Raw genomic sequence first — 25156 nt, 5'->3', positions numbered from 1 at the left:
GCCTGACTCACAAATTTCCAACTAGTGTTGCGTTCTATTGACTCATCCCTTTTCTTTCAACACTCTGGAATATAGGTTTGCTTTTGTATTGTATTGCATCTTGCACAAGCAGTCTGTTAATGCTACAGTCCACTTGCTTTTTGTTAAATAAACATGATTTATTATTGAGTCAAAGGGCAAAAAATTGCTTATGATTTGACGTTCCTGAGCTGCTGTAAGTCATCCTGACAGTCAGTGAATTTTGTTGTGTCAAGGGGATGCGGTTGTTATAGATAGTAATATGTTCTGATATGTTATTTGTTGTTCAAATAATCATGTCCTAAAATCATGTCCCGACTTGTATAAAGTATCTTGGGGTCTGTATCAATCAGCACCTTCGGTCATTGTGTACACGAGCTGAGGCTGTGTAAGGACTCACTACACATTTGGACAATGATGACTACATTTGTGGTGACATTCTATTTCCCTTATCAGTCACTGTGAGAACCCAAACATCTAAAACGTTTAATCTAATCATCTTTAATCATTACGGCAAATAGACTTCAACAGACTACAAGTTTTTGTATGAATTAATTTCCACAAAAAAATAAGTGCTTTTTAGTTTGTCACACAATCTTCTCTTTATATTACTATGGGCTGACATCTCTTCTACAGCTTGTGTTTCATTTCGTTAGTCAACTTTCACTTACTGTCATGAGGAATAGTGACTGTAATGTGGTTTCTATAATGAGAGACTATAATGAGCCGGCCTTGGTTTTTGAGAACCTTTTGTCCTGCACATTTTATTGTTTCCTTGGTTCTAACACACCTGATTTGTTTAGTCTGCTTATGAACAGTCCTTCCTGGGTCAAAGCAGGTGTCAGTACAAGAAAGTTAATTGTGAACCAGTGGATTAGCTTTTTAAAATATTTCTCTCACATTCACTCTTTGCATCCCAGGTGGCCAAGGACGTGTCCATCCGCTTGCACAATGAGCTTGACACTGTGGAGAAGAAGAGGAGTCGACTTGAACAGGAGAATGAGGAGCTGCAAGTGAAGCTCCAGGACCTGGAGGTGGCCAAGCAAGTCCTTCAGGCTGAGCTGGAGAAGAGCCGAGAGGTAGGACATAAGCCAGGCTTCAGAAACATATGCCTCTTTTCCAACAAAAAGAACCGGGTGCTGGTTCAGAGCTAGCACTGGTGCTGGTTCAAAGTTGGTTCCACTGGTGAACCTTCTAAGAACCGGTTTGCCTTTCCACCGGCTAGAGAGCCATCACAGAGCCAAGTCTGACGTCACTGTATACGTCTCACGTTACCCAGCACAGCAACGTTAGCAACAACAATGGCGGATGTTGCTTTACTGTTAATGCTCATGACTTTGTGAACCTACATTAGCATCCAAATGCGTTTAATCCAACGTGTACGTGCAGCTCCGTGTAATTTGTATAAACGGAGGCTGTAATCGAGAAAGTACATAACATTATTTTATCATTAACACAGAAAACAGTTAGCCTTAGCATGTAGCTACATACTATCATGTGTGCTGATAATGCATCATATTGCGGTAAAGTAAAAGTGTATTAAACATTAGTAAACTTTAGGTACATTATCAAATGCGCTAACAGTAGCCCCGCCCCCAGCCCCGGACACAAGCGGTTCTTAAGTCTAGACCAGCAACGTTTTGGTGCTACATAAGAACCACTTTTCCTGGTTCAGAGCCGGTGCTTGGCGGTCAAAAAAGAAAGAACTGGTTCTAAATTAGGCTCTGGCTCTGAACCAGCACTCAAACTGCCATAGAGTATTACTGTCTGCTGGTTTATCCAGAGCTTTTACAACTAACCATTGTGAATAATAAAACTTAATTAAACAGGCCATAGTGTATGGATCAATATATATGTGTAATGAAGAAAAACATGGAAGGGAAGGCAAATTAAAGAGATCTATATACTGTATGAAACTTCACTTAACCACAATTAAACTATTACACATTAAATATAAGTTTTAGTTACACCAGTAAATCTCCTCATTCACCCAATTATTTAATCAGCAAATTATGTGGAAGCAGTACAATGCACACAATCATGCAGATACAGGCCAGCAGAAATTGTTCACATCAATCATCAGAACTGGAGAAAACATGACATCAGTGACATGGTATGTTTGTCAGGAGCAGACTACATGGTCTGAGTATTTCAGAAACTGCAATTTTCTGGATAGTTTAACATTCGATATTGAACTCGATATGGTCTTCTTGTCTTGTAGCATATCAAACTCAAGGTTGGATGTTCTGAGATATTTTTTGAAGTAATCTGGCTATTTTCCCCTGACCTGACAAAACCTTTTGTTTGTTTTCTTCACCTTTCGGACTAAACTGTGTAAAAATCCCCGGAGATCAGCAGTTTCTGGTAACCAATCCATCTGGAACTAACATCCATGCCACAGTTACTTTCTACGTGCTACAGTACACTCACTTTATTTTTCTAACATGTTTGATGTTAACATAATCTGTCTCTGCATTATCGTATACAATATGCTGCTGTAGTATATTTACAGTATTTGCTAAACTCCCTTATACAGAAGTAATACGATTGGCTGATTAAATATTATGTGTAGATGTGTTAATAATAAAATGCTCAGTGCACAATTTTAATAATATACACACAAATGGACTTTAATGGTGTCATTCTGTGAGACATCAGTGGAAGCTTTTAGCATTTCTTGCTGTAAAGCTCTCATATCTAGAGCGGATTGGTTCCTACTGGTTTGTTTTGGTCAGTAGGAATCAGCGTGATGGTTGTGTAAGTCAAACTGATTTTTTTCTTATGGATAAGGTTTGAATATATTGGGCTTTATCAGTGGTTATTGGCAGAGAGGGGCAACAGGATGACTATCAGTTCACATTTACACTTTGATTTTAGAATCATTCTTGGATTGTTTTGATTTGGATTGCATATGCAGATACTCAGCTGTGGCTTGGCTGCACTTCTGTATGTGGGCTGCCACACAAATCTGGCAAAGGCCAGAGTGGCTGAATTCCTGAGCTAGGCTTTTCTACGGTTTACTGATCATTTGTGATACAGGATGTGTGTGTGTGTGTGTGTGTGTGTGTTTGTGTGTGTGTGTGTGTTTGTGTGTTTGTGTGTGTGTGTGTTTGTGTGTGTGTGTGTGTGTGTGTGTGTGTGTGTTACATCAGATTAAACCTGTTTATTGGTTATGTTTCATGTAAAACAAAGGATTAGAGTTATTTTGTTAATGCAAATGCTTGAAGAAGATTTGGAGCATAGGGAGTGGAGATGATTAACAGACTATTTTAGAAATGTATAAGAATATATAGTTGAATATAAAATAGAGTATATAGCAATGTAGTATATAGCAATGGAATAGAGTAAATAGTAGTTAAGTGTATTTTTTTCTTATACTTATATATAAATTTGCATTGCTTTGGCCAGTTTATACATTATAGTTCAGTTATAAAAAGGCTTATACATTGATAATTTTCTGATAGTAAAGTATTACAAAGCGAGATGTTTGGGCTCACAATAACTGGGAAACATGGAAGTATTTATCAAGAAATCTATATAGTGTGTAGTACTGTGATGTGTGCCCTTGGAGGAGACAGCTGAAGCCTTATCTACATTTACATTTAAAATCAATAAAATGTAGTGCTGAGCTGTGTGTAAAAAATTGGCATAAAGGAATTATTAAAGGATTTATCAATAGCTTTGGTAACTAGACTAACCACGTATTGATCTTCGACTTGCTGCGATTGCAGAGGGTCAATCAGCAAAAAGCTCAGTGAACTTATTACAAATGGCCAACCTCATGTCTTATGTCAAGCTTACTCTCTCGCATATACACACTCTCTCTCACACACACACACACACTTTAACGCTTGTCTTTCACATTATGGCCTTAGATTCCTGCTTTGCTCTATTTTCCTCTTCAATCCTTCCTTACTTTCTACCCCATTTTATCTGCATCAATCTTCCAGCTGTTAGAAAGCTTCATGGGGGATTTAGACATGGAAGGATATCAGAACGGGGGATGTGACACGCATTTGTAAATTGGCTTGAGGCTGACATTTCTCTGCGATAAGTCTCTGAGGAAAGGGGAGACAGACATTTTAAAGAATTAGTTGGTCTGAGAATCAAATTTACAGTAAATTCCATTTTATGTTGAATGTTATTAATTGGCCATCTTTGGTATCTCATGTTTGCTTCAAAAGACCTAAAGGTTATTGGGTGATTATCACTACTTATACTTTCACACAAAGAGATTAAAGTTATCTGTAAAAATCCATATTTTGCAAAAATCCTTCGATGGACATTTAAAACTAACAAATCACTTTTACATAAATAACCCAGCAAGGCTTTGAAAATTCTTTGAGCTGAAACGACTAAACATCAAACTGAAAGTAGCTTGAATATGTGAACATGCCAAGTAGAAAAATTGCCTGTCGCGCAATATGCTTCTCATGCTTTAAAGAAGATTGTTGATGATTTGCATCTATTTTTGCTGCTTATTTGCTCTGGGACGATCACACATTAATTCATTAATTCTTAAGTCATGTGTATTGTGCACTGTTACACTGTGTGCACCATAGATACCAGTCTCAGCCGCTTCAACACTATGGGCTTGATGCTATCGTAAACAAGTTTTTAAATTTGGGTCTTTCTCTAATCCATTTATTTTATTTAATTTCCCAGGACCTTTTCGCTCAGATTTTTCTTTTTTGTTGTTACTACTGATTAAAAACCTAACCTGTCTCTGGTCTAACTGTAAAGCTGTATATTTGTCATGTAACCAGCCATCAGTCAACCAGTTAGGGATCTCATTGTGGTTTCATTGTCTCATCGCCTCTTATATGGGGAGGCAGGGGTGTGATAGTTAGATTTAACAATGTGTTTATGTTATGTGCTATTGTATTTGAGTATTGCTATTGCTATTGTAAGTAGCTCTAATTTATAAAGCTGAGTTGAAAGCTAGCCCATGGCCCAGTTCTCCCAATTTGTCCCTTTGGCATTGTGGTCGCTCTGGAAGAGACAGCTCCCATTAGAATAGAAATGTTATATCATAAGGATAAAGGCCTAATTTAACAAATTAACAATTTTTTTTTAAATTTGTTTTAACACTTATATGTAAAGATTTTGTCTGTTTAGAACAGAAGTCAAGAACCTATGGACTGTGAGCAACATATGGCTCTTTGACAAATATCATGTGGCTTGCCAGGTGTCTTACCCATCACACCCTGTCACAACACCCATCAATGTCAGACCACATCCGTTTACTAACCTCTCACACTTGCAAGGTTATTAAACTCTCACACTTAGATTCAACATTAATCAACAATTATCAACATCTATACAACATTTGTCAGACTGTATATTTATAATCACACCCTCCAGTGTTACCATATGAGGATGGGTTCCCCTTTTGAGTCTGGTTCCTCTCAAGGTTTCTTCCTTCCATTCAGACTTGCTCATTGAGGATAAATACAAACACATTTAAATATATCTAATATTGACCTTGAATTTTTGTATTATATGAATCTTTATATTATTCTTTATATTAACCTTTTGTTCAATGTTTATGTTCTGTAAAGCTGCTTTGAGACAATGCCAGTTGTATCAAGCGCTATACAAATAAACTTGAATTGAAATGAATTAATCGAAATTGAAAAAAATGGCTTTTTGTTGAAAAAAGCCCTGATATAGGAGCTCAGTGCTATTTCTCTCTCAGTCAGTGACCATGTTATCAGAGCTGTCACAGCTGATATGGCAAAGATTTTAGTAACCATTCAAATTAATGGGATAGATTAGGCAGGGTACCATTGTACTGGTCTTAGTTTAAAATTCCAAACAGGAAGTTCATAAGCAACGAGCAGTGTCAAAATACAAGATTTGTGCCGAGTCATTATGAGACAACAAAGACATTCTATTCAAATTAGGGGCTCAATATCAGATTTAAGACATCAAACAGGCACCAGGCTGAAAAGACTGAAAAGAAACATGTCACATATATACATGTATATCTTTAGTATTTCATTATACATGCCAATTAAAATACAGACTCTACCAGCTTATGCCTAATTAGTCACATATAGTACATGAACTATTGTTGTCATATTTTATTATTAATGTATAACCTTCTTTGTTCTTTGTGTTTGTTGAGTGGGAAGATCGTGTTTATCCACCATCTGATCTGTCTCTGGTTTTGTCACTAGAACAAAAGTATGTCGAGTCTATTCTTTTGTCTTTTCTAAGGCCGTTAACTTCAAAGTAGATTGTTATTTAGTTCTATTATTATGCGTTTGTGGGCCATTAGAATTGATTATACATTGAACAGCTCTATTTACTATAGAGGTCAACAAAAAACAACACACACACACACACATTCACGCATACACACAAATATAAAAATCCTTAATAACATGTTTATAACAGAATGGACAAAGGCTTGTTCAGGGATACGAATCTCACACATGCACAGATCCAAAGCAGTGATTAGAGATTAATTACTGTCAGGTTCCATTAATAAAACACACACAACCCTAACCCTCACTGAAAATGTAATCTCATTGGAAGGCGATCCCTAAAGATCCATAAATCCAAAACTAAGAGCATTGGTGCATGTTTGAAATATCTCTTTATCTTAGCGTTTCCTTTCTTTTCAACATTTTCAGCTGATTTGATTAGCCTTCCACATTTCCATGGCTATTGTTTTTCTACTCTTCCTTCTTTTTTCCCCACCCTCATCTTCGGAAACACTTATTGCATGAGAGGTGTTTTGTAGTGTCAGGCTGCCAGACCCAGTGGGATACAATGGTCCATGTGAGAAGCTTTTAAAAGGACCAGAGATAAGTTCACTCGGATTTGGTTTTTGGAGTCTGTTGGGAGCCATTGTTGTCTGGGTTGATGTTGAGTGCTGCAGGGGTGGGGGGAAGCGAGTGATTGTGTGTTGGCGTGTGTGGGTATGTGTTTGAGGGGTTGAAAGGATACTAAGGTTTCTGCAACTAACAGCCTTCAACATTTACACTATGCCTTTGTAGTTGTGATAACTGCTTATCCATGCCTTTCAGCTTGTACATGTGAATATCACTGAAAAATAGAAGCATCTCTATGAGATGATGAGAAATGCATGTTTCTGAATATTATAAAGGAATTATTCTATATTTAGATGCTTGAACTGTGATTTGAGAAATTAACAAATTTTAAATGGCATATGCTTATATCAACATATTATCATTTACATTCTATGACCAATAATTCTATTTCCTTTGGTGGTTTTCACACTGGTCATCTTTGCTGAGGTTCAAATCCGTGTGCGATTTTTCCGATCCATGCTCTGTTTTGGATTAAGGGCGAAGTGTACGATGTTTGAAAAATGCTTCAGAAAACTGAGTCGGGTCGACTAACACAACAAACGTGTAGCCAATGAGCAGAAAGGGGTGTGTCTTGTCAATATGCGGCGGAGAGAGTGTTCAGTGCGCATGTCTGACATTAGCCAAAAGCGACTGAAAGATTGACATGGCGGATACCTTCCACGGGTTCTAGGTGTTGAACGTCGTTGTCGAATACACACAATCCTACAAAAACACATTTGTATTACCATAGTATTACTCATTGAGTTTCATTTATTGATAAAAATATCCTCTCGGCCAGCTGCCCCAGCAGGTTCCGCCATAATAGTTGCCTGGGTTGTGTATGTATGTGTAGGGCGGAGCTATCAAAACTGGGGTGACACCCATTTGGGTTAGGGGCATGTTTGTTTGGGTGATTTCAAATATCACCATTGGATTTCAAGCATCGTGCACCACACCTTTAATGGATTAATTTGCCAAGACTGAGTTTCCCAAAAAGCATTGGCAAAGGTACAGTCATCTTTACTGGGAGAAAGAGTGTTCCATGTGACGCTTGCTCTACCATTTGTGCTGTGATGCCTTGGTAAACCTTGATGTGTATCACAAACCAGTAAAAAGGCTTTAATGTTTGGTATTAATGGAGCCTTGCCTTGATACTCTTATCCTGAAGAAACAGGTACATGCACACGCACACACACAAACAAGATCAGAGATAACTTGATTGACAATTTTGAAGAATTTGATAATAACAGTGCTGAACTACTGTCATCTACTCAGGTCCTCTATATACCACATACATGTGCTCTCTCTCTCTCTCTCTCTCTCTCTCTCTCTCTCTCTCTCATGCATGGTACATTATTTAGAACATCTGGCACTTCTATTTATGGCTTTAATGCTGTTCTAATAGTGCCATCACTAAGCTACAGCACCAAACAGCCTGTGATGTGAAACAGCACAGAACATAGTGAGCCATAGTGACTACTGATCTGTGTAGAATATTACAATGTTTTTGTTTCTTTTTAAAGCACAATAAACTTATAAATAGTATAATAACATCTCCACAACTGTACTCAAGTAAATATCCAGGATTTCTAAATATACATAAATATATTTACATTCATGTGCTCATATTGCAAACAACCTATAACACAAATATAAGCTGAATTAGAATAATAACTAGCTGCTATTGCATTAAATATACTAATAATTTCTTTCTAATTCTGCATTTTTTGTTTTATTGTACTGTAGACAAAAATGTACCATAACATGTAGCTAATAGCAGAGATGAACCATAGACCCACAAAGGATTTGTTACATTAGTTTATGTAGTTTAGTTTATGGATTTGAAACATTTCTAACGTCAAGACGTGCACAAGAATCCACAAATAGGTGGACTCCGCCCACCGTCTACTTCAGCCAATCGGACAACGGTCTCGTGGCGCTGACCAATCGTGGCACGGTTTACCTCAAACCAATCACGTTCTGATTTACTCGCACTATCACAGTGTAATATGTACTGCAAAATACGATTAAAAAAAAAAACAAATAAAAAACATTTGTCGCAGATTCGAGCCCAATCTGGTAACCCTGTATGGATTGTAGCCAGCACTAAGGGTTAGTTCAATTCTGCTTTCTTTGGAAACGATTTCAGCATCATCAATGGGTCCAGTGGTAGTGTGAAGAGCGAGTAAATCAGAACGTGATTGGCTGGAGTAGACGGTGGGCGGAGTCCACCTATTTGTGGATTCTTGTGCACGTCTTGACGTTAGAAATGTTTCAAATCCACAAATGCACAGAACGCAATCCACAAATGCGTGCAGTGATTCACAAATGCACAGAACGCGATTCACAAATGAGCAGGAAGCAATTCGCAAATAAATACAATTTATAAATATTTTTTTTATTTGCAAATCCCATTTTATTTATTTGTGAATTCCATTTCTTTTTGTGAAATTTGTAAAAATATTTGTGAAACTCTCTCTCTCTCACTCACTCACTCTCACTCATTTTCTACCGCTTTTATCCAATATTTGTGAAACTCTTTATATTTATTTGTGGATCATAGTGTATTTATTCAGAATAATGAAACAATTCTGACCCCATAGATGTCCTGTTGGCCTTGAATAGCAGGAATGGAAGCTGCCAGGTTGGTCACTAACTGTGGCTCAGGAGCAGAGAAGGCCACCAGGTTGACTTCCAGCTGTGGCTTGGGAACAGAGTGCCAGTTATGACATCTGGGTGTGGCTTGGGAAAGGAGGCCCCAGGTTTCACCTTTAGATGTGGCTTGGGAGACGTACCAGGTTGACCTCTGACTGTGGTCCGTGAGCACAGAGCTCCAGGTTGATCTTGTAGTAGATGGTGAACAGCTGAGCATTCTCCTCAGTAACGTTATGTAAATTGTCCAACAATTTTGCCTATCTGCCATGCCTATTTTTTAGGCACAATATTCTGTCAGATGTAGACAGTGGGTAGAGCTGCAGACGGGCTTTCCTTTATTCCAAAAACAAATTCAAAGTCAGATCATTTCAGAAACATGCAAGGGCAGAAACAGGTCATAAAACAGCAGGCAAAATCAGGCTGTGAACTGACAGGTCTGTATCAGGCTGTGAACTGACAAGGCAAAAATGGCTGTGCCCTCTCTCCCTCAGGATTACAGTAACGTTTACAGCATTGTTACAGTGTGGGCATTCAACTTAATAATAATAATAATAATAATAATAATAATAATAATAATAATAAAAATAGTAAACTTTAGGCACATCCCAAATGATGTACTTCACACTACTGTGTACTGTGTACAGATTTTCACTAACTGGAAGTATAAGAGGTTTCCCAGTTGATGGCAAATAAATGCACATAACAGAGGAATAATTTTAAAGACATTTGTAAGATTTCTTGTCCACATCATTGTTGTTAGCAATATTTTTTCCATCCAGTCTTTTCCCATCCAGTTACACACTTTTTTTCTCTTTTGGTTAAATAATCATCATCCATGTGTCAGATTACACTAATCACACAATTTATGCTACAAAACTGTAATTCTGGATGCACAGCTGATTTGTTTTTGTAGCTGTCCTGACTTCCAAACTCTAAAAACAAATTTAAAGCAGAATGATGTGGGACACGACACTTCCTCTCACTTTCCGATGCATTAGGATATTTTGCTGAGACTATAATAATGAATACATTATAATACTTAATATGATACAGCTGAATTAAAAATATCCAGCCGTTTAAAAATAGCTACTTTGTAGCTCTGAAAGTACACACCGTCTTCTAATACGTATAGCAACATTGGTATTAAGTACCACTTTGTTAATGTGGGTACATTTGTTTTGGATTACATCTATATCAATCAGAGTGTTGAGTTGAGGGTAAGTAAAGTGAGTTGGGTCATTGTGAATAAAAGGAATCAGTCACAGGTATCATCTGTGAAGTACAGTGTTTGACATAAACCTTTAGGGTTTAAATGATGAGACAATTGGCAAACATATGGCTTTTAGTGAAAATGTGACCAAAATGCTTGAGTTGCAAACTGAATGATCTTACAGTCAGATCAGAATTACATTATTGTACAATATATTAGACTGGCTGCGAAGTATTTCATTGATTCTGTTCTGTTATTTAACATAATACGTTATTTAACTTCATTAGTATCTATTGGAGAGACTGATAAAAGTGCTAAGAATCAAAAATTTATTTCCACTACTGTATAAACAATATACATTAGTCTCTTGTGTCCACATTTAGTCGGGTATTTTTGTCTTTGTGTATAGTGCCGAATCAGCCCTCAGTGGGGTTTGACAGTAGATGGATGCTTAGAAAGGTTTAAAAGATCAATTTACAAGCCATTAAAGTGCCAACAACTACACTGAATAAAATTAAACTGCCATTTAAAAGGGCTTTGTAGATCAATCAGGGCCAAGAAATTGTAGACATAATAAATGAGAGACAAGATTAGCTCCATTACGGATACGTGACTTTCAGAAGCTACGTTTTCTCTAAAAGTGAATTAGCGATGTAAAGGTTTCTTTCTCGTTTTTTTTCTTCCTTCTGTTGTGAAACGAGTGTTGAAGTTTCTGCTCCAGTGCTCTTGTGTAGCGATGGAGTAGAGTGAGTGAATGCCTATCATACACTATCACATTTACACACATATTTCAGGAAACATACTGTAGAAACATACGATAGTGTGTGTTTGAGCAAAGGCTTGCATGGTACAGACATTTTTAGGCTAGGATTTGGATTGTGCTTGTTGTGTCAGACTGACTGCATTCTTTTATCATGTCATCCTTTATTAGGTTTACGCCAAGGAATTTGACCTAGTTCCCTTCTCCCAGTCCTCCTTCAGATGTACACAAATTCTGAATCCCAGTGTTAGTGAAATTGATATGAAAGTGTAGCTGAGAAGTATGTGAGAAATTCACTAAGCTGTATGACTCTGCTGTCTGTAAATGCACAATAGTGGTCAATTACTAGTAGCAAATAACGTGTAGTTTCAAATGCTGGCTGATGTTATGCACACATGGCCTTACTGATTAAATTCCACCGAAATAGGGAGTATAGTCGAAAGACGAGCAGCAGCGCTCCTTTAAGATTCTCTCTTATATGCTCCATTAAAGTGTACCTTTTCAAGTCTTGCTGGTTGTAAAGCCTTAATGTTTTCTTGGTGCCTTAAAAGGTTAGATAAATACAGCTATAAATAAGCCAAGTTTGAGAGCATGAATGTGTTCTCTAAATAGGAGTAGCCTGCTGCTCTTGTTTATCCTAGGTCTTCATTTATCATGACACTGGAAGGTGCATATTGGTTTTTGTTACTGATTGTTTGGGCATCTTTATACTTCTAGCAGTCTCTACCGGAGCATGCTTGACACATAATGAACCCTACACAGGACCACACATGGCAGACTTTTGTAGGGTTGTTCACCCAAAGAGATGAAAATCCTTTACTCCAAAGAGCCCTTTTAGACAAATGTGATCTGATGGTTCTTGAAGTATAACTACCCATGCAAACGAGACATGGTTAAGGGCATCAACATTAAAGGGGTTGTTTGGGATTGAATGCAAATGGAAAACACTATGGAAATATTAATATTTTTCATATTTTTGAAATTTCATACTTGTAAATAATATTATACAATTATATTTGCTTATTTTTATGAACAGTTCCAATAATTCTGGAGGGCCAGTTAACATACGAAACATATTTAAATCATGTTTTTAAATAGTTACCAATGAGAATAATACATCCGCAAAATAACGTCTTTCATTCCACACAAATTCCACAGGGGATGTGTAGCCTAGTGGGTAAGGTGTTGAATTGCTAGTCAGAAGGGTGAGAGCTTGAATCCCAGGTCCACCAAGCTGCCACTGCTGGGCCCCTGAGCAAGGCCCTTTATCCCCTTATTTTATAGTCGTATAAAATGCAAGTTGCTCTGTGTAAGGGTGTCTGCCAAATGCTGTAAATGTAATGTTTTTGTTCATAATTGCATTACCGGTTTTTGAAATGTTTCATACTTATTTTGTAAATTGAGAAAGCTTTTGCTGAGAATATATTTTCTCATTATTCTGCCTATGTTTGAGCGATAAACAGACTTATTTTCCTGCTGTTTAAGCCCTGTAACCCACTGTTTTTCATTTGCCTCTGACTCGAATTAATAAGGACCAGAATGCTGACATTACATTTGATTAGACTAGACCTGGGTAACAAAGAGTTCTAGTTCTAGTTTTAGTTCCTTCTCTTGTGCCATTTGAAAAGCTTTTCATACACATTGGCATTGCACCAAGTATTTTTATGTGGTGTGATTTACGAAGGGTATTTTTTATGGCAGATAAAGGCATAGAGCAAACAGTAGTCTGTCTTATAGCAGTGAATTTTGTGCACCAGAAAGTTGGCATTTATATTGTATATTGTTGTATGGATAACTAATTGTAAAAGAAGAGACAAAATGTTAGGGACATCACTGGTTTAATTAAAAGATCTCTGCTTTATGTCATCTACACAACAATACAAAACTTTAGATGGAAGTCCAAAGCGTCTGAGACACCCGGACAAACCCAACTGTTAATTAAAGCAGTCAGTTTATATTCTGTTAATGATGTGTGATTGGTGGATTATAGTTAGAAAGAAAAGGTTGCACTCTGTTAGGTCAAGAGCAATCATTTAATCAGTTATCCATGTAGGCAGTTATCCATGTATAAGCCTGTTAGGCATACACCTGTTGTTGACATTTAGACGTTCTATGCGGTGGAACCCGTCCATTTAATGTTACAAAAGGATGAAAGGACGGTTTGGTGCACTGATGTAGAGATGAAAGTGTGTTTGGCTTTGCAGTGTTTGTGTGGCAGAAATACGCTTGCTACTAGGATCTTATGTTGGGTTGTAGATGATTTTGGATCATCAATAAATTGCATCTTTATTCTTCATGGCATTACAGGGGTGAGCTGGGGGAGTGGGGTGTTTCATCACCCTCACTGTTCATCTCACTGTGACATTTAGATGACCTCTGTGTTGTTCTTTGGTCTGTTGATGGTGGGGAATGATTACATACTGTGAATGCCAGAGGCTTTTAAGCTGCACCTTGAGGCTCTGTACTTTGAGTGATGTATCTGATTTAAACAAAAAGCAAGATTTTTCCTCCATTCTTCTTCGGTTTAATATGCACTACTGTTCAGTTCCACTTCTGCAGAGTGTGTGTGTGTGTGTGTGTGTAGTGTGCATACTATACACATTGCTGCAAATCTCATGAGCCCTACAGGCATTTATCTTAATTAGAAAAGCCTTTCCTCTCTCTAATTAACAGTAACATCCAGTAGTATTGTAAAATAACTGTCTCATTAAAAAGCGGACACGGGCTCGAGCTTTGCCGGATGGTATGGCAAGAATCTAACCCTAACCCCTGGTGTCATTTATTCTACAAATAAATCAATTTCTCATGAAGTGTGATTCGTAGATCACTTTTAGCAGTCCTGGGGAGAGAGAGATTAGCTGTGTGTCTGTGCATTTGAGTGTGTTGGTTGGTTGTATTTTGTCCTCAGCATATAATCTCTCCCTAGGCCATCATCTCAGGTGTCATTGTGCAGCTTATGGGTTATGAGGGTGGGATCTGTACTGGCCAATAAACTGCTAGCACATGTTTACTGACAGGAGTGTGGGCCAATAAGGATTTTAGATGAAGAGAACAATGGAAAAAAAAACACCGAAATAAAAGTCTGGATTTTCGAAGGAAGCACTTCATTGTGAATCTTATGTTCATTAAATTCTATAATTCCTTTTATACAGTAAGAGAAATGACAAAACACATCACTTTGCCCACATTTAATTTCAGTTAATATTCAGATAGCTTATGCAAAAAAGGATGCAAATAAAAAAGTTGCTGGCTTTATTGTTTACATTTATGTGTTTGTGTGTATTTGTATTCACACATGTGTGTATTACTGAGAGAGAGAGAGAGAGAGAGAGAGAGAGAGAGAGAGAGATTATATGTCTTTGGAAGAAGAGGAGCTACCGCCTGTCAAGAGGATTTTCAGGGCTGCCATTTCCTGTTTCCCTTCACCATTCCCTCTTCAGTTTGTTCCATGAGCCTCAACTGGCACTTTAACAGTCACCATGGGAACCTATTATGGTCTGTTGCACCCATCTGCATTTTACAAGTATTGAAAAATTGCATTTTAGAAGTGTGAAAAATCAAAAAGGCTTGAAAATGTTTCCTCTGTTATTGTGTCTGCTACTGAATGTTTTTTTTTTGTGCACTTCTGTTCCTAGCCTGTAGCCATGCATTCAACACACTCATGAAACTCGTTAACTCATGAAACTAGATTGTTTCCAGCTCTAGAGCTTTTATTTATTTTTTTTAGGTCTGATGAGAAATTATAGTAGTAATAAATTCTGAAGCCAAAAAAACAACACAGTTTTTAGCATGCCATATGAAAGCTAAAAACAGGCTAACTGTACTAGCTACATACACTGACCAGAGGCACCAATGCTTTTTAGTTTCAGCCTTTATTTTCTTCATATTTTCTTCTTGTGTGATGACCCAAAAAAAAAAAAACCTGATCATACCTGATTCAAGTGATACCTGATTTGCATAGAATTGAGTAAATATCAATTATAATATTTCTTGGTATCTCTTGTCACTTCTATAAAATTGAAAAAAATTGTAAAATTCTCTGTCTCTTTCATGTGCATAGAAAAAAAGATTTTTCCATTGCTAATTCACTTGCTAGTGTAAATGTAGGATAATATTGCTTCCAGTGTGCTTGTCTAGAAGGTTATAAATGTAACCTCTCCCTAATTAATCCTAAACCTTTGTGCAAGATACAAATTTCATCAGCTCTATCAAGCAATGACAAGTGCAAGACCTGTCTGGAGCTGAACAAATGAATGTCACGTGTCAGGTTTCGGATCCTTATTAAATTTCATGATGATGGAACCCAGAGTGTGGGAGTCAGATGACAAAACAAACAGTTGAGCCATCCAGAGAGTAGCTAAAGAAGGCCTAGAGCACTTGCACTCAAATGTGCTATTTCACCACATATAAACAAGCATATTGGACCGCTGATCATTTGTAAGTTATTTACTGCCATTTACTGTGCTGACTCACGTATGCGTCTGTGTATGTACATGTCCTGAGATGACACATACAGCAGCTGATAAAGTTGGAAATGAGTTTATACTTCTGAGTGCGTGTCTATTCATGCAAGTTAGGACATTGTGTGTTTATACTCGCTCAGTATTTATGCATGTAATGTGAGTGTGAGGATTTGAATTTTAAAATTCTTAATATTGAAAATTAAAGACATTAAATTCAAAACCACAATCAGAAACACTTTGATTGCCAAGTACAGTGGGTTTACAATGAATGTGCAATGAATTTGTCTTGGTGTAATGGTGCGTAGTAATGAAGCAAAGAAGCTTAGATGTAAGAAACTATAAGCTATGAAACCTAAGAGTATAAACATAAGAATCCCCCAAAGATTTTCATTACTAAATTAAAAACATATTGAAATGTATAAGGTAGAACATTGTATTTCTATATTCAGTTATTTTTAAATAACATCCTTGAAAATGAAATCATCTGATCATTAGTGATTGATAGAACTGTGCATTTGAACACTACTTAAATTGAAATAGTTCGATACAAAGTGGCTCATATTGCTGAATACAGACAATATAAGTATGACACAGGATTTCTGCATGAATTTAACTAGGTTTTACTTCATCGAGTTTTCCCCCCACTTTTCAAATTAAAGATATGTCCATATTATCTACTATTTATTATTTCTACTTTAACACAATCATTGTCTTTCAGTTATTCTTGTGTGTGAATAATTCAGATCTGGTGTGGTTCTGTGATAGCACCTCCTAGAGGACACACTCATGTTATATGCATAAACACTGACTTGCATGCAGTGATGCTGAATTATAAAAATCAGCCTTAAGAGGCCTACAGGAGCTGTGTAACTAATGGTGTTAGCTCTCTGTAATCTTATTAGCCCCATAAAGACTCTACAGAGACCGCAGTGCTGAAAGAGATCCACAATTGAATCGTGGCTTCTGGTATTATTCAGAATAAGCATATTGATTTTAAAAGGAATATTTGGTGCTATTTATCAATGAATTGCTGCCTGCATTACTGTGGCATTCTGTCAGCAAATTGATTTGATGCTGTACTTTTACTGTAAGATGAATTCATAAAGGCTCCTCTAGCTAAGCTTTCCTCTCTCCTGATTATATACAAAGTGCCATACTTGTATAATGTGCTCTGATGGTGTTGAAGTGTCCAGGAAATGTGATTTGTGTTTTGTTTTGTCTGCACTGACTTGTATTATGATGATAGTGCATTCCCTCTCACTCTGCAGTGACACAAGGGATGGTAGTTTCTATGGAAACCCCAGATCCTATACTGCAGCAAACTCTGGTGTGGGTATTATTCCCCCTTCCATGCTCTGTTCATTACAGTGCAAGACTGTGCTACTTCTATAACCATAATTCACATACAATTACTTTGTTACTTTACAGCAGCTCTATAGCCAACTGTATCTTTGTGCTCCTATTGCTGTGACTATGATGATGAATGCTTAGGGTGGGGTGTGTGTGTGTGTGTGTGTGTGTGTGTATGGAGGGGCAGTGTTTTATGCAGTTATTACTTGTTCTTATAGTTTGTAATTAATTTTACTGTCATGTTCCTCCCCTAGAACTCTCTAAAAAAGCGAGGTCCAAGGCCAAACCACAAACCCGATAAGAAGACATCACCACAGGTAGAACCTCTGTAATTATTTTATACACTTTTAATATAGTATATTATTGATTATTGTCAGCATAGTCCAAGAAGTACCCTGTAGGTAAAGATAGCTGGAGTTTTGCATGGTTCCCCTGAAATGCTTATATAGGAAAAGGACAATTCTTTATTATAAGATTTTCTACCTTTTAAGAGATCCAAAAGGTCCAAGAGGGTGTAGATTTTAAGTATTTATGCTATATTAACATGTATTCTTACAGAATTTAATTTAGAGAACCTTTTCATTTGTTTTGATTTCGCTTAGACAGTTGGCATATATTTGTTTATGTGATTATATATCAGATTACTGAAAAAAATGTTATCTCTGCTATCAGCCTCCAGAGGATAATTCTGACCTGAAGTGCCAGCTCCATTTTGCCAAGGAGGAGTCAGCACTTATGTGCAAGAAACTCGCCAAGATGGTGAAAGACAATGAGGCGATGAAGGAAGAACTGACCAAATATCGTTCAGTCTATGGCGACATAGATACCTCACTGACTGTTGATGAGGTGGCTGACTCGCCCCACACACGTGAAGCCGAGGTTCGAGTTCACCTAAAGTTGGTTGAAGAGGAAGCTAACTTGCTGAGTCGACGGATAGTGGAGCTGGAGGTGGAGAATCGTGGTCTTCGTGCTGAAATGGATGACATGAAGATTCAGGAGACCTCTGGAGGTCTTGCAGTTGGGACAGGAGTTGGACAGCTGCTAATTTCACCTTCAGTTGAGAATGTTATGGAGATGCAGCGGCACCTGCAGTTTGTAGAAGAAGAAGCAGATCTGCTGAGAAGGTCACTTATTGAGATGGAGGAGCAGAACAAACTCCTGATGAATGAACTTAATCGGTACAAGTCAGAACTTCCTCCTGATTCTGATAATGAATCCTTGTCACCTTCCACCATCCTTCCTCCATCCATCACTACTGGAGTGGCAGCTTCTGAAGAAGGATCTTTAAATGAAGCGTCACAAGAAGAGCTCCTGGGAGCCAGGCTTCAAATCAGTGACCTGAGCAGTAAAGTAAAAAAGCTCCAGTATGAGAATCGCATTTTGCTGTCCAACCTCCAGCGCTGCGACCTGGCTTCCAGACATGTGGACATTCGGCTTGCCCTGGAAACTGATGCAGAGGCTGGGGACTCGGCTGAGTGTGTGCCCAGCCCAGATTGTAACGATAGCCCTATTGATGGTGAAGAAATTCAGCCTCTGGAGGAAAAGAGTGAGAAAGTGACAGGAAATAACCATTCTGATCAGTGCCTCAACATCAAAGAACTCTTGGCCATTCGTGACCAGGCCCAATTAATTACCTCAGCAATCCAGCTCCTCATGTCTGCTGATTCCAACTGTCTTTTAGCCTTCTCTTCAGACACAATCTTACATAAAATAACAGCTAGGGAACCTGGAGAAGCTGGGTTGCTGGAAAAGAACCAAGTGCAAAATTCTAATCTGACTCTAGTTGAGGCTGTTCACAGTAGGCTTCAGTCTCTGCAGGCCCAGCTGCTGGCTCTCAGTCAGAGGATAGAGGTTCTTGGGGAGACCCCTGACTATGAGCATGTGAAGGGGCTGTCGACATTTGCCCTAGTCTCTCAGTCAGCAGAGCCAAGCCCTGTAGATACTCAGGTCAATCAGATCACCGTTCAACAGAAGGTAAGAACCGTTTACCTCAGCACTGCCTTGAAACCTTTAAAAGCTCATTTTCATTTCATTTTCTTTTATCCCTCCTTTATTATTGAGAGCAATTTTTTTTGCTTTGCCTTGTGTATTATTGCTAAGTTACTAACATTGATCTGTTTATTTTATTTATAAAGCCTGCCAACCAGTGCAACTAATGTGCATGCTCTTTTTTTAAGACATCTTGGCCTCTAATGGAGTATATTGTGACTAGTGTTACACTGCTCGTCTAGAGTCAAATATCTGTTAGATGTATTAGAGAGAGTTATGATTTTTTTTTTTGAAAAATCATATCACAGTGGAATGAACACGATCCGCTCAAACAGATGCAGCCTACAAGTTTCAGTATGATAGAGTCTCTATACTCATAAATGTATTGCTTATTTTCATTATGGTATCACTGAAAACTGACTTGAATGGATATACACCGATCAGGCATGACATAGTTTCCACTGACAGGTGAAGTGAATAACACTCTCTTCATTATGGCTCCTGTTAGTGGGTGGGATATATTGGGCAGCAAGTGAAAATTTTCTCCTCAAAGTTGATGTGTTAGAAGCAAGAAAAATGGGCAAGTATTTTGAGCAAATTTTTCTTTTAAATCACGTGGATGGCTGGGTGCGTGTGCGTCACTCACCTGCGGAACACTCAACCAGGAAGCACTATGGGAAAAAGGCAAGCCGGCAGAGGCAGTGTGATGCTTTGGGCAAGGTTCTGCTGTGAATCCTTGGGACCTGCCATCCATGTTATTTTGACAACTACCTAAGCATTGTTGCAGACCATGTAAACCCTTTCATGGAAACGATATTCCTTGATGGCTGTGGCCTCTTTCAGCAAGATAATGTGCCCTGCCACAAAGCAAGAATGGTCCAGGAATGGATTGAGGAGCACAAAAACGAGTTTGAGGTGTTGATTTTAGATTTCCCATATCTCAAAGCAGTCGAGCAACTGTGGGATTTGCTGAACACACAAGTCCGTGGAGGCCCCACCTTCGTAACTTCTATGACTTAAAGGATCTGCTGCTAACATCTTGGTACCAGATACCACAGCACACCTTCAAAAGTCTAGTGGAGTCCATGCCTGTTTTGGCAGCAAATGGGGACCAATATAATATTAGAAATGTGGTCATAATGTTATGCCTGATTGGTATATGTGTCCCTACTTTATCATGTGACAAACACAACATTTTTTATCAATAAGATTATATTTTAAGTAATTCATATTTTAAGTTAAGTTAATTCATATGTTTCTTAGATCAGTGTTGGAGGTAAGTATCATGTAAAGATTTTGTGTTGCCTGAGTAACCAAGCTACTGTTCAGTGAAATAGCCAGAGCATGAATAGACAATGGAACATTCATTAAAGTTTCTATAACATGTGGCCTTCTTTCAGACTTTTCAGACGCCATTTCCTGGGTGGCTAATATAGTCCTACTCATTATTTGAGTAGATGCACATTTTTCAAACCTGGGTATAAACTAGACCTACATATAACTTTTCCTATTTAGCTATAGTAGTGCAGTTATATATCAGATCTTTTTTTCATAAGCTGATGATGTTCCCTGCTGTCCACTATCCTGAACAGTTGCTTAGTTATTTGAAAGCCAGTTAAAAATACATATATTATGTCATTTAAAAAATAAACATAATATATAATTCAGAATAAATCCTTGTTAACAACACAGAAGAAATTAGCTGCTGTATGTGTTTAATATGTAAAATATAACGAATAAATTTATTTAGCAAGCATAATTAACGACTATTTGCTACCCGCTGCATGCTAGCAACTATTATTTTTATATGTATATTTTATCAAAAAAATATCAAGTACATAAGTAAAGTCAATAGCAAAGGTGTAAAGCTGTAATATTTTTGTGCGGAATAGGTCAAAACTTTGTGTGTGTTAGGTGCAGGCTCCATTGGAGGTCCAACTTTTTAAATCCCAATCCACACCACTCTGTCTTTCCTTCTTCCATTCTTTCTTTCTCTGCACGGGCACCATGACCTGTGGTTTCTGTCTTTACCTCTTTCTCTTTTACTCTCTTTTGTTATGATTTTCCTTCCTACCACAGTCAACAGTGACTCTACTCTTGGGCATTTTGGTTTTTTTTCTCATTCTGTCATCTGCCACATTGATCAAGCTGTTGTTTCTTTGCATACTTTTTTTTTTCTTGTGAGTTTTTTTTTTTTTTTTGGATTGCATGTTTTTATGTACTTGAAATTCATTAATTGTATCATTTTATGTAAAATTAATTCTCACCTGCCTCCCTGTTCAAATTCCTCTTTGCCTTGTCCTGTCTCATGTTCTGTATTTGACCGTCCACATTCCACCATGTCTTCTGTGTCCTTCATTATCTGTCTTTCTGGTATTCCATCATGTTTTGTTGTATTGTTTGATTTTTGTTTGTTTCCTTCATTAACTTGCCCATGCATGCATGCAACAGCCCAAAATTAGGGACCAAGCAGATGTCAAGTGTCAAGCTGCACACCTGTGCAAAGCTGATGAGAGCAACATCAGTACAGACAGACACAAAGAACAAGTGACAGACTTGCCGGACACCAACTGTGCACTGGTAGGTGCTCAGAAACAATAAGCTTTTGATGATACTCAATCAGAGGGATCAGATATGTGGATATACTGAAAACATACTCATTAGAGACTTTTTGTAATGTCTAGGTTGTTATGGTAAAAAGGAATTATCATTTGAGTTTCTTTTTCTTTTTATTTCTTAGAGCCAATACACACACACACACACACACACACCGGTTTGTTGGTTTTCCTTGATTATAGTGTTAAATAAATAAATACTGCTACCATCTTACCATCTTGCATTGACCAAGATTTTAAAGGAAAATCTGCCATAAACAGCCATGGAGAAATGAACTATGGGATTTGTTATTTTATACATTTGGTGTCTTTACAGTAGATATCTTTATAGTAATATATTAGTTAGGGTATGAGTGGAGGTGTAGAACTTTTGTACTTGTGATATTGGTTCATGTGCCAGCAGAACCTGGTGTAATTAAATATCAGCACGTGAAGCAAAGGTTGTGGTAAATGTTTGCTCTTTTACATATCAGTAACAAAATGCATTTTTCCCTTATTAATTTTGAGAGAGTGTGGATAAAGAGAATCAGTTTGAAAAAGATTATCTGGCAAAATATTTTATAACTGCATCTGTGATTGTTTTCCTAAAACAGCACACTTCATCGTGTTTTATTCCTTATATAATGCATTAATGCATCATTAATATATCATAATGTCTAAGCCAACTAGCCCAGATTGCCTAACATAAAGTATATACAGTTGGTGTGATATTAAAGGTGCGTTAGCTAATGCTGGTTCCGGCTGTACAGTGTAGAATAAACAACCTCAGGGCCTTGAAAGCAGGGGTTATATAGTTATAGTTATATAGTCTGCTGATTTAAAGCATCGGTAATGTGTGTTTGGGAGGCTCATAAGGAGATTATTGGGAGCTCACTGGGACTGCTGAACCGCTGTTTATTACCTGTTTAGCTGAAAGCTTTATTAAAAAGAACAAGCTCAGTAAAATGTAAGCCTTCACTGCTGGACCACTTTCAGTCACAGTGATGTTGTATCTCACAGTATTATTTAGTACATGAAAGTATTAATAGAACATATTCTTGCAATAACTGGATCAGTCGATAATAAATATCAAAGCATAGTGTTGTCCATCTACCGTCCTTATTCTCGTCAACACATTTTCCAATTTGTAATTTAGGTAGCTGGAATAAATCTGAGTATATGCTGTTTTAAGCTGCTTGTAGCACTAAACTCTCTCTTTTATGTTCAAAACCTGTCTGTATGAATAAATATGCATTACAGGCACCATGCATACATCCCCTCGGACATATTTAAGCGAGGAGCACAGAAAATGTAGGAGGCTGACCCAAAAATAGTTTGAGATATGTGCAGCTGATTTTCTAAATTTTGGGCATTGCTAGTGTAGGATTTCTTCATTCTTATAGCCATTTTAATACTATTTAATAATATAAAATGAGACCACTTGAGGACAATAATGAAAGAATTATTAATTAAATGGTGGTCATAGCTGAGTGGTTTAAATGTTGGACTACCAATCAGAAGTCATGGGGAAGTCATGGCCTAATGGTTAGAGAGTCTGACTCTCAACCCTAAGGTGGGTTCGAGTCTCGGGCTGCCAGCAACTGAGGTGCCCTTGAGCAAGGCATCGAACCCCACAACTGCTCCCCGGGCGCCGCAGTATAAATGGCTGCCCACTGCTCTGGGTGTGTGTTCACGGTGTGTGTGTTCACTGCTGTGTGTGTGCACTTTGGATGGGTTAAACGCAGAGAATGTATTCTGAGTATGGGTCACCAAACTTAGCTGTATGTCACATTACTAATTAGAAGGTTGTGTGTTCAACTATCAGAACCCTCAAGCTGAAACTGCTGGGTCTTTAAGCAAGGACCCTTAAGCTTTAAACTTCAGTAGTATAAATGCAATTTAGATCTGGATTTAGACCTGGGGAGGTGTTCCGGGCATGTCCAACTGGCAGGAGGCCCCGGGGAAGACCTAGGACATGCTGGAGGGACTATGTCTCTCGGCTGGCCTGGGAACGCCTCGGTATTCCCCCGGAAGAGCTGGAGGAAGTGTCTGGGGAGAGGGAAGTCTGGGTGTCCCTGCTTAGACTGCTGCCCCCGCGACCCGGCCCCGGTTAAGTGGTAGAAAATGGATGGATGGATGGAGATCTGGATAAGTGTTTCTGCAAATGCTGTAAACAACATTTTTTAGGGAAGCTATGTCTCGTAATACTGCCTATCAACCCTGGTTTCTGAATGTTGGTTTCCTTTTTGAGAAAAAAAAATCAACATAATAACTTTGCAGGGGTTTTTGTTGTTGTCACCTGAAGATATATGTTTGTATGTAGAAGCTAGTGAGGACAACACAATTGTTATTTAGGACTTACTATTGAAGAACACTCAACTGGAGGACGGTATATATTCTTTTTCCTCTGAGTATGTTTGATAATGTCCTTATTCTGACAAAATGTTCAGAAAAAGCTCACAAATAGACATAATATTAAAACAACCAGGCTAATATTTGTCCCTTTGCTAGTTTACGGGTTGCTCTTCCTTGGAACACTTTTTGTAGATACTAGCCACTGCATACCAGGGACCCCCAACAAGACCCAAGGTTTTGAACTGCTATTCATAATTTGGCCCTGGTCAGAGTTGCTTAGATCCTTGTGTTTGCCCGTTTTTTCCTGCTTCCAACACACCAGCTTCCTATCTCTTGCCAAATGTCAATCATTTTATCTCTCACTGATTTTAATGTTATGGTTGGTTAATGTAACATCCAATTGAACATTATGAATGCACAGAAGTTTGGCCTAACATAGAACTAGTACAACGGTATACAACAAGTATGTAGTTACGGTCTCAATATTTAGTCTTCAGTAGTACAAATTTGTACATGGTCATCTGTATGTGTGCTAAAGGTGCTTTGTTTCCCTTTGTAGCTTCTGGAGCAGGTTTGTGAGCTTCAGACTCAGCTGTGTGAGGCAAAGGAGAAGGCTAAGAAAACTCAGGAGGATCTAGGACTGGAGAATCTAGCTCATCATGATTACACACAATCCTACTCCCAGAAACTCTCTCAGGTAATTCTAATGCTCAGGCTGCCATATAAAGCACTTGAGCATCACTAGGCATACTTAAAAACAATGTTATTATCAGAAGTAATAGGTCAGTACTTATATTAAGTTCTAGAAAAAAGCTCAATTGTTATAAAAAACAATAATGTTTCAAATTAGAAAATATTAGCATAGCAAAGAGTGCATGCTAGCACAGTTTGGTAAATTATGGAATCTAACTGATCTGATGTAGCACCAAAACGTGTTCACA

General features: G+C 37.9%; 1 protein-coding gene across 7 annotated transcripts in view; it reads left to right on the top strand.

The window, feature by feature from the left end:
• soga1 (suppressor of glucose, autophagy associated 1) overlaps positions 1–25156 on the top strand; it is a 45190-nt gene that overhangs the window by 8267 nt on the left and 11767 nt on the right. For 3 of the 7 annotated variants that reach the window (XM_047806979.1, XM_047806978.1, XM_027144902.2), the window contains exons 3-7: positions 939–1097; positions 17532–17594; positions 17950–19251; positions 21718–21846; positions 24775–24912. In XM_047806979.1, the coding sequence (XP_047662935.1) occupies positions 939–1097; positions 17532–17594; positions 17950–19251; positions 21718–21846; positions 24775–24912 (1791 nt within the window). The remainder of the gene's footprint in view (positions 1–938; positions 1098–17531; positions 17595–17949; positions 19252–21717; positions 21847–24774; positions 24913–25156) is intronic. The other 4 variants (XM_047806980.1, XM_047806983.1, XM_047806982.1 and 1 more) reach the window with 3 other exon arrangements.

The sequence above is a fragment of the Tachysurus fulvidraco genome, chromosome 23, assembly GCF_022655615.1.
Source record: "Tachysurus fulvidraco isolate hzauxx_2018 chromosome 23, HZAU_PFXX_2.0, whole genome shotgun sequence".
Taxonomy (NCBI): Eukaryota; Metazoa; Chordata; class Actinopteri; order Siluriformes; family Bagridae; genus Tachysurus; species Tachysurus fulvidraco.
This window is presented reverse-complemented; position numbering and strand designations above follow the sequence as displayed.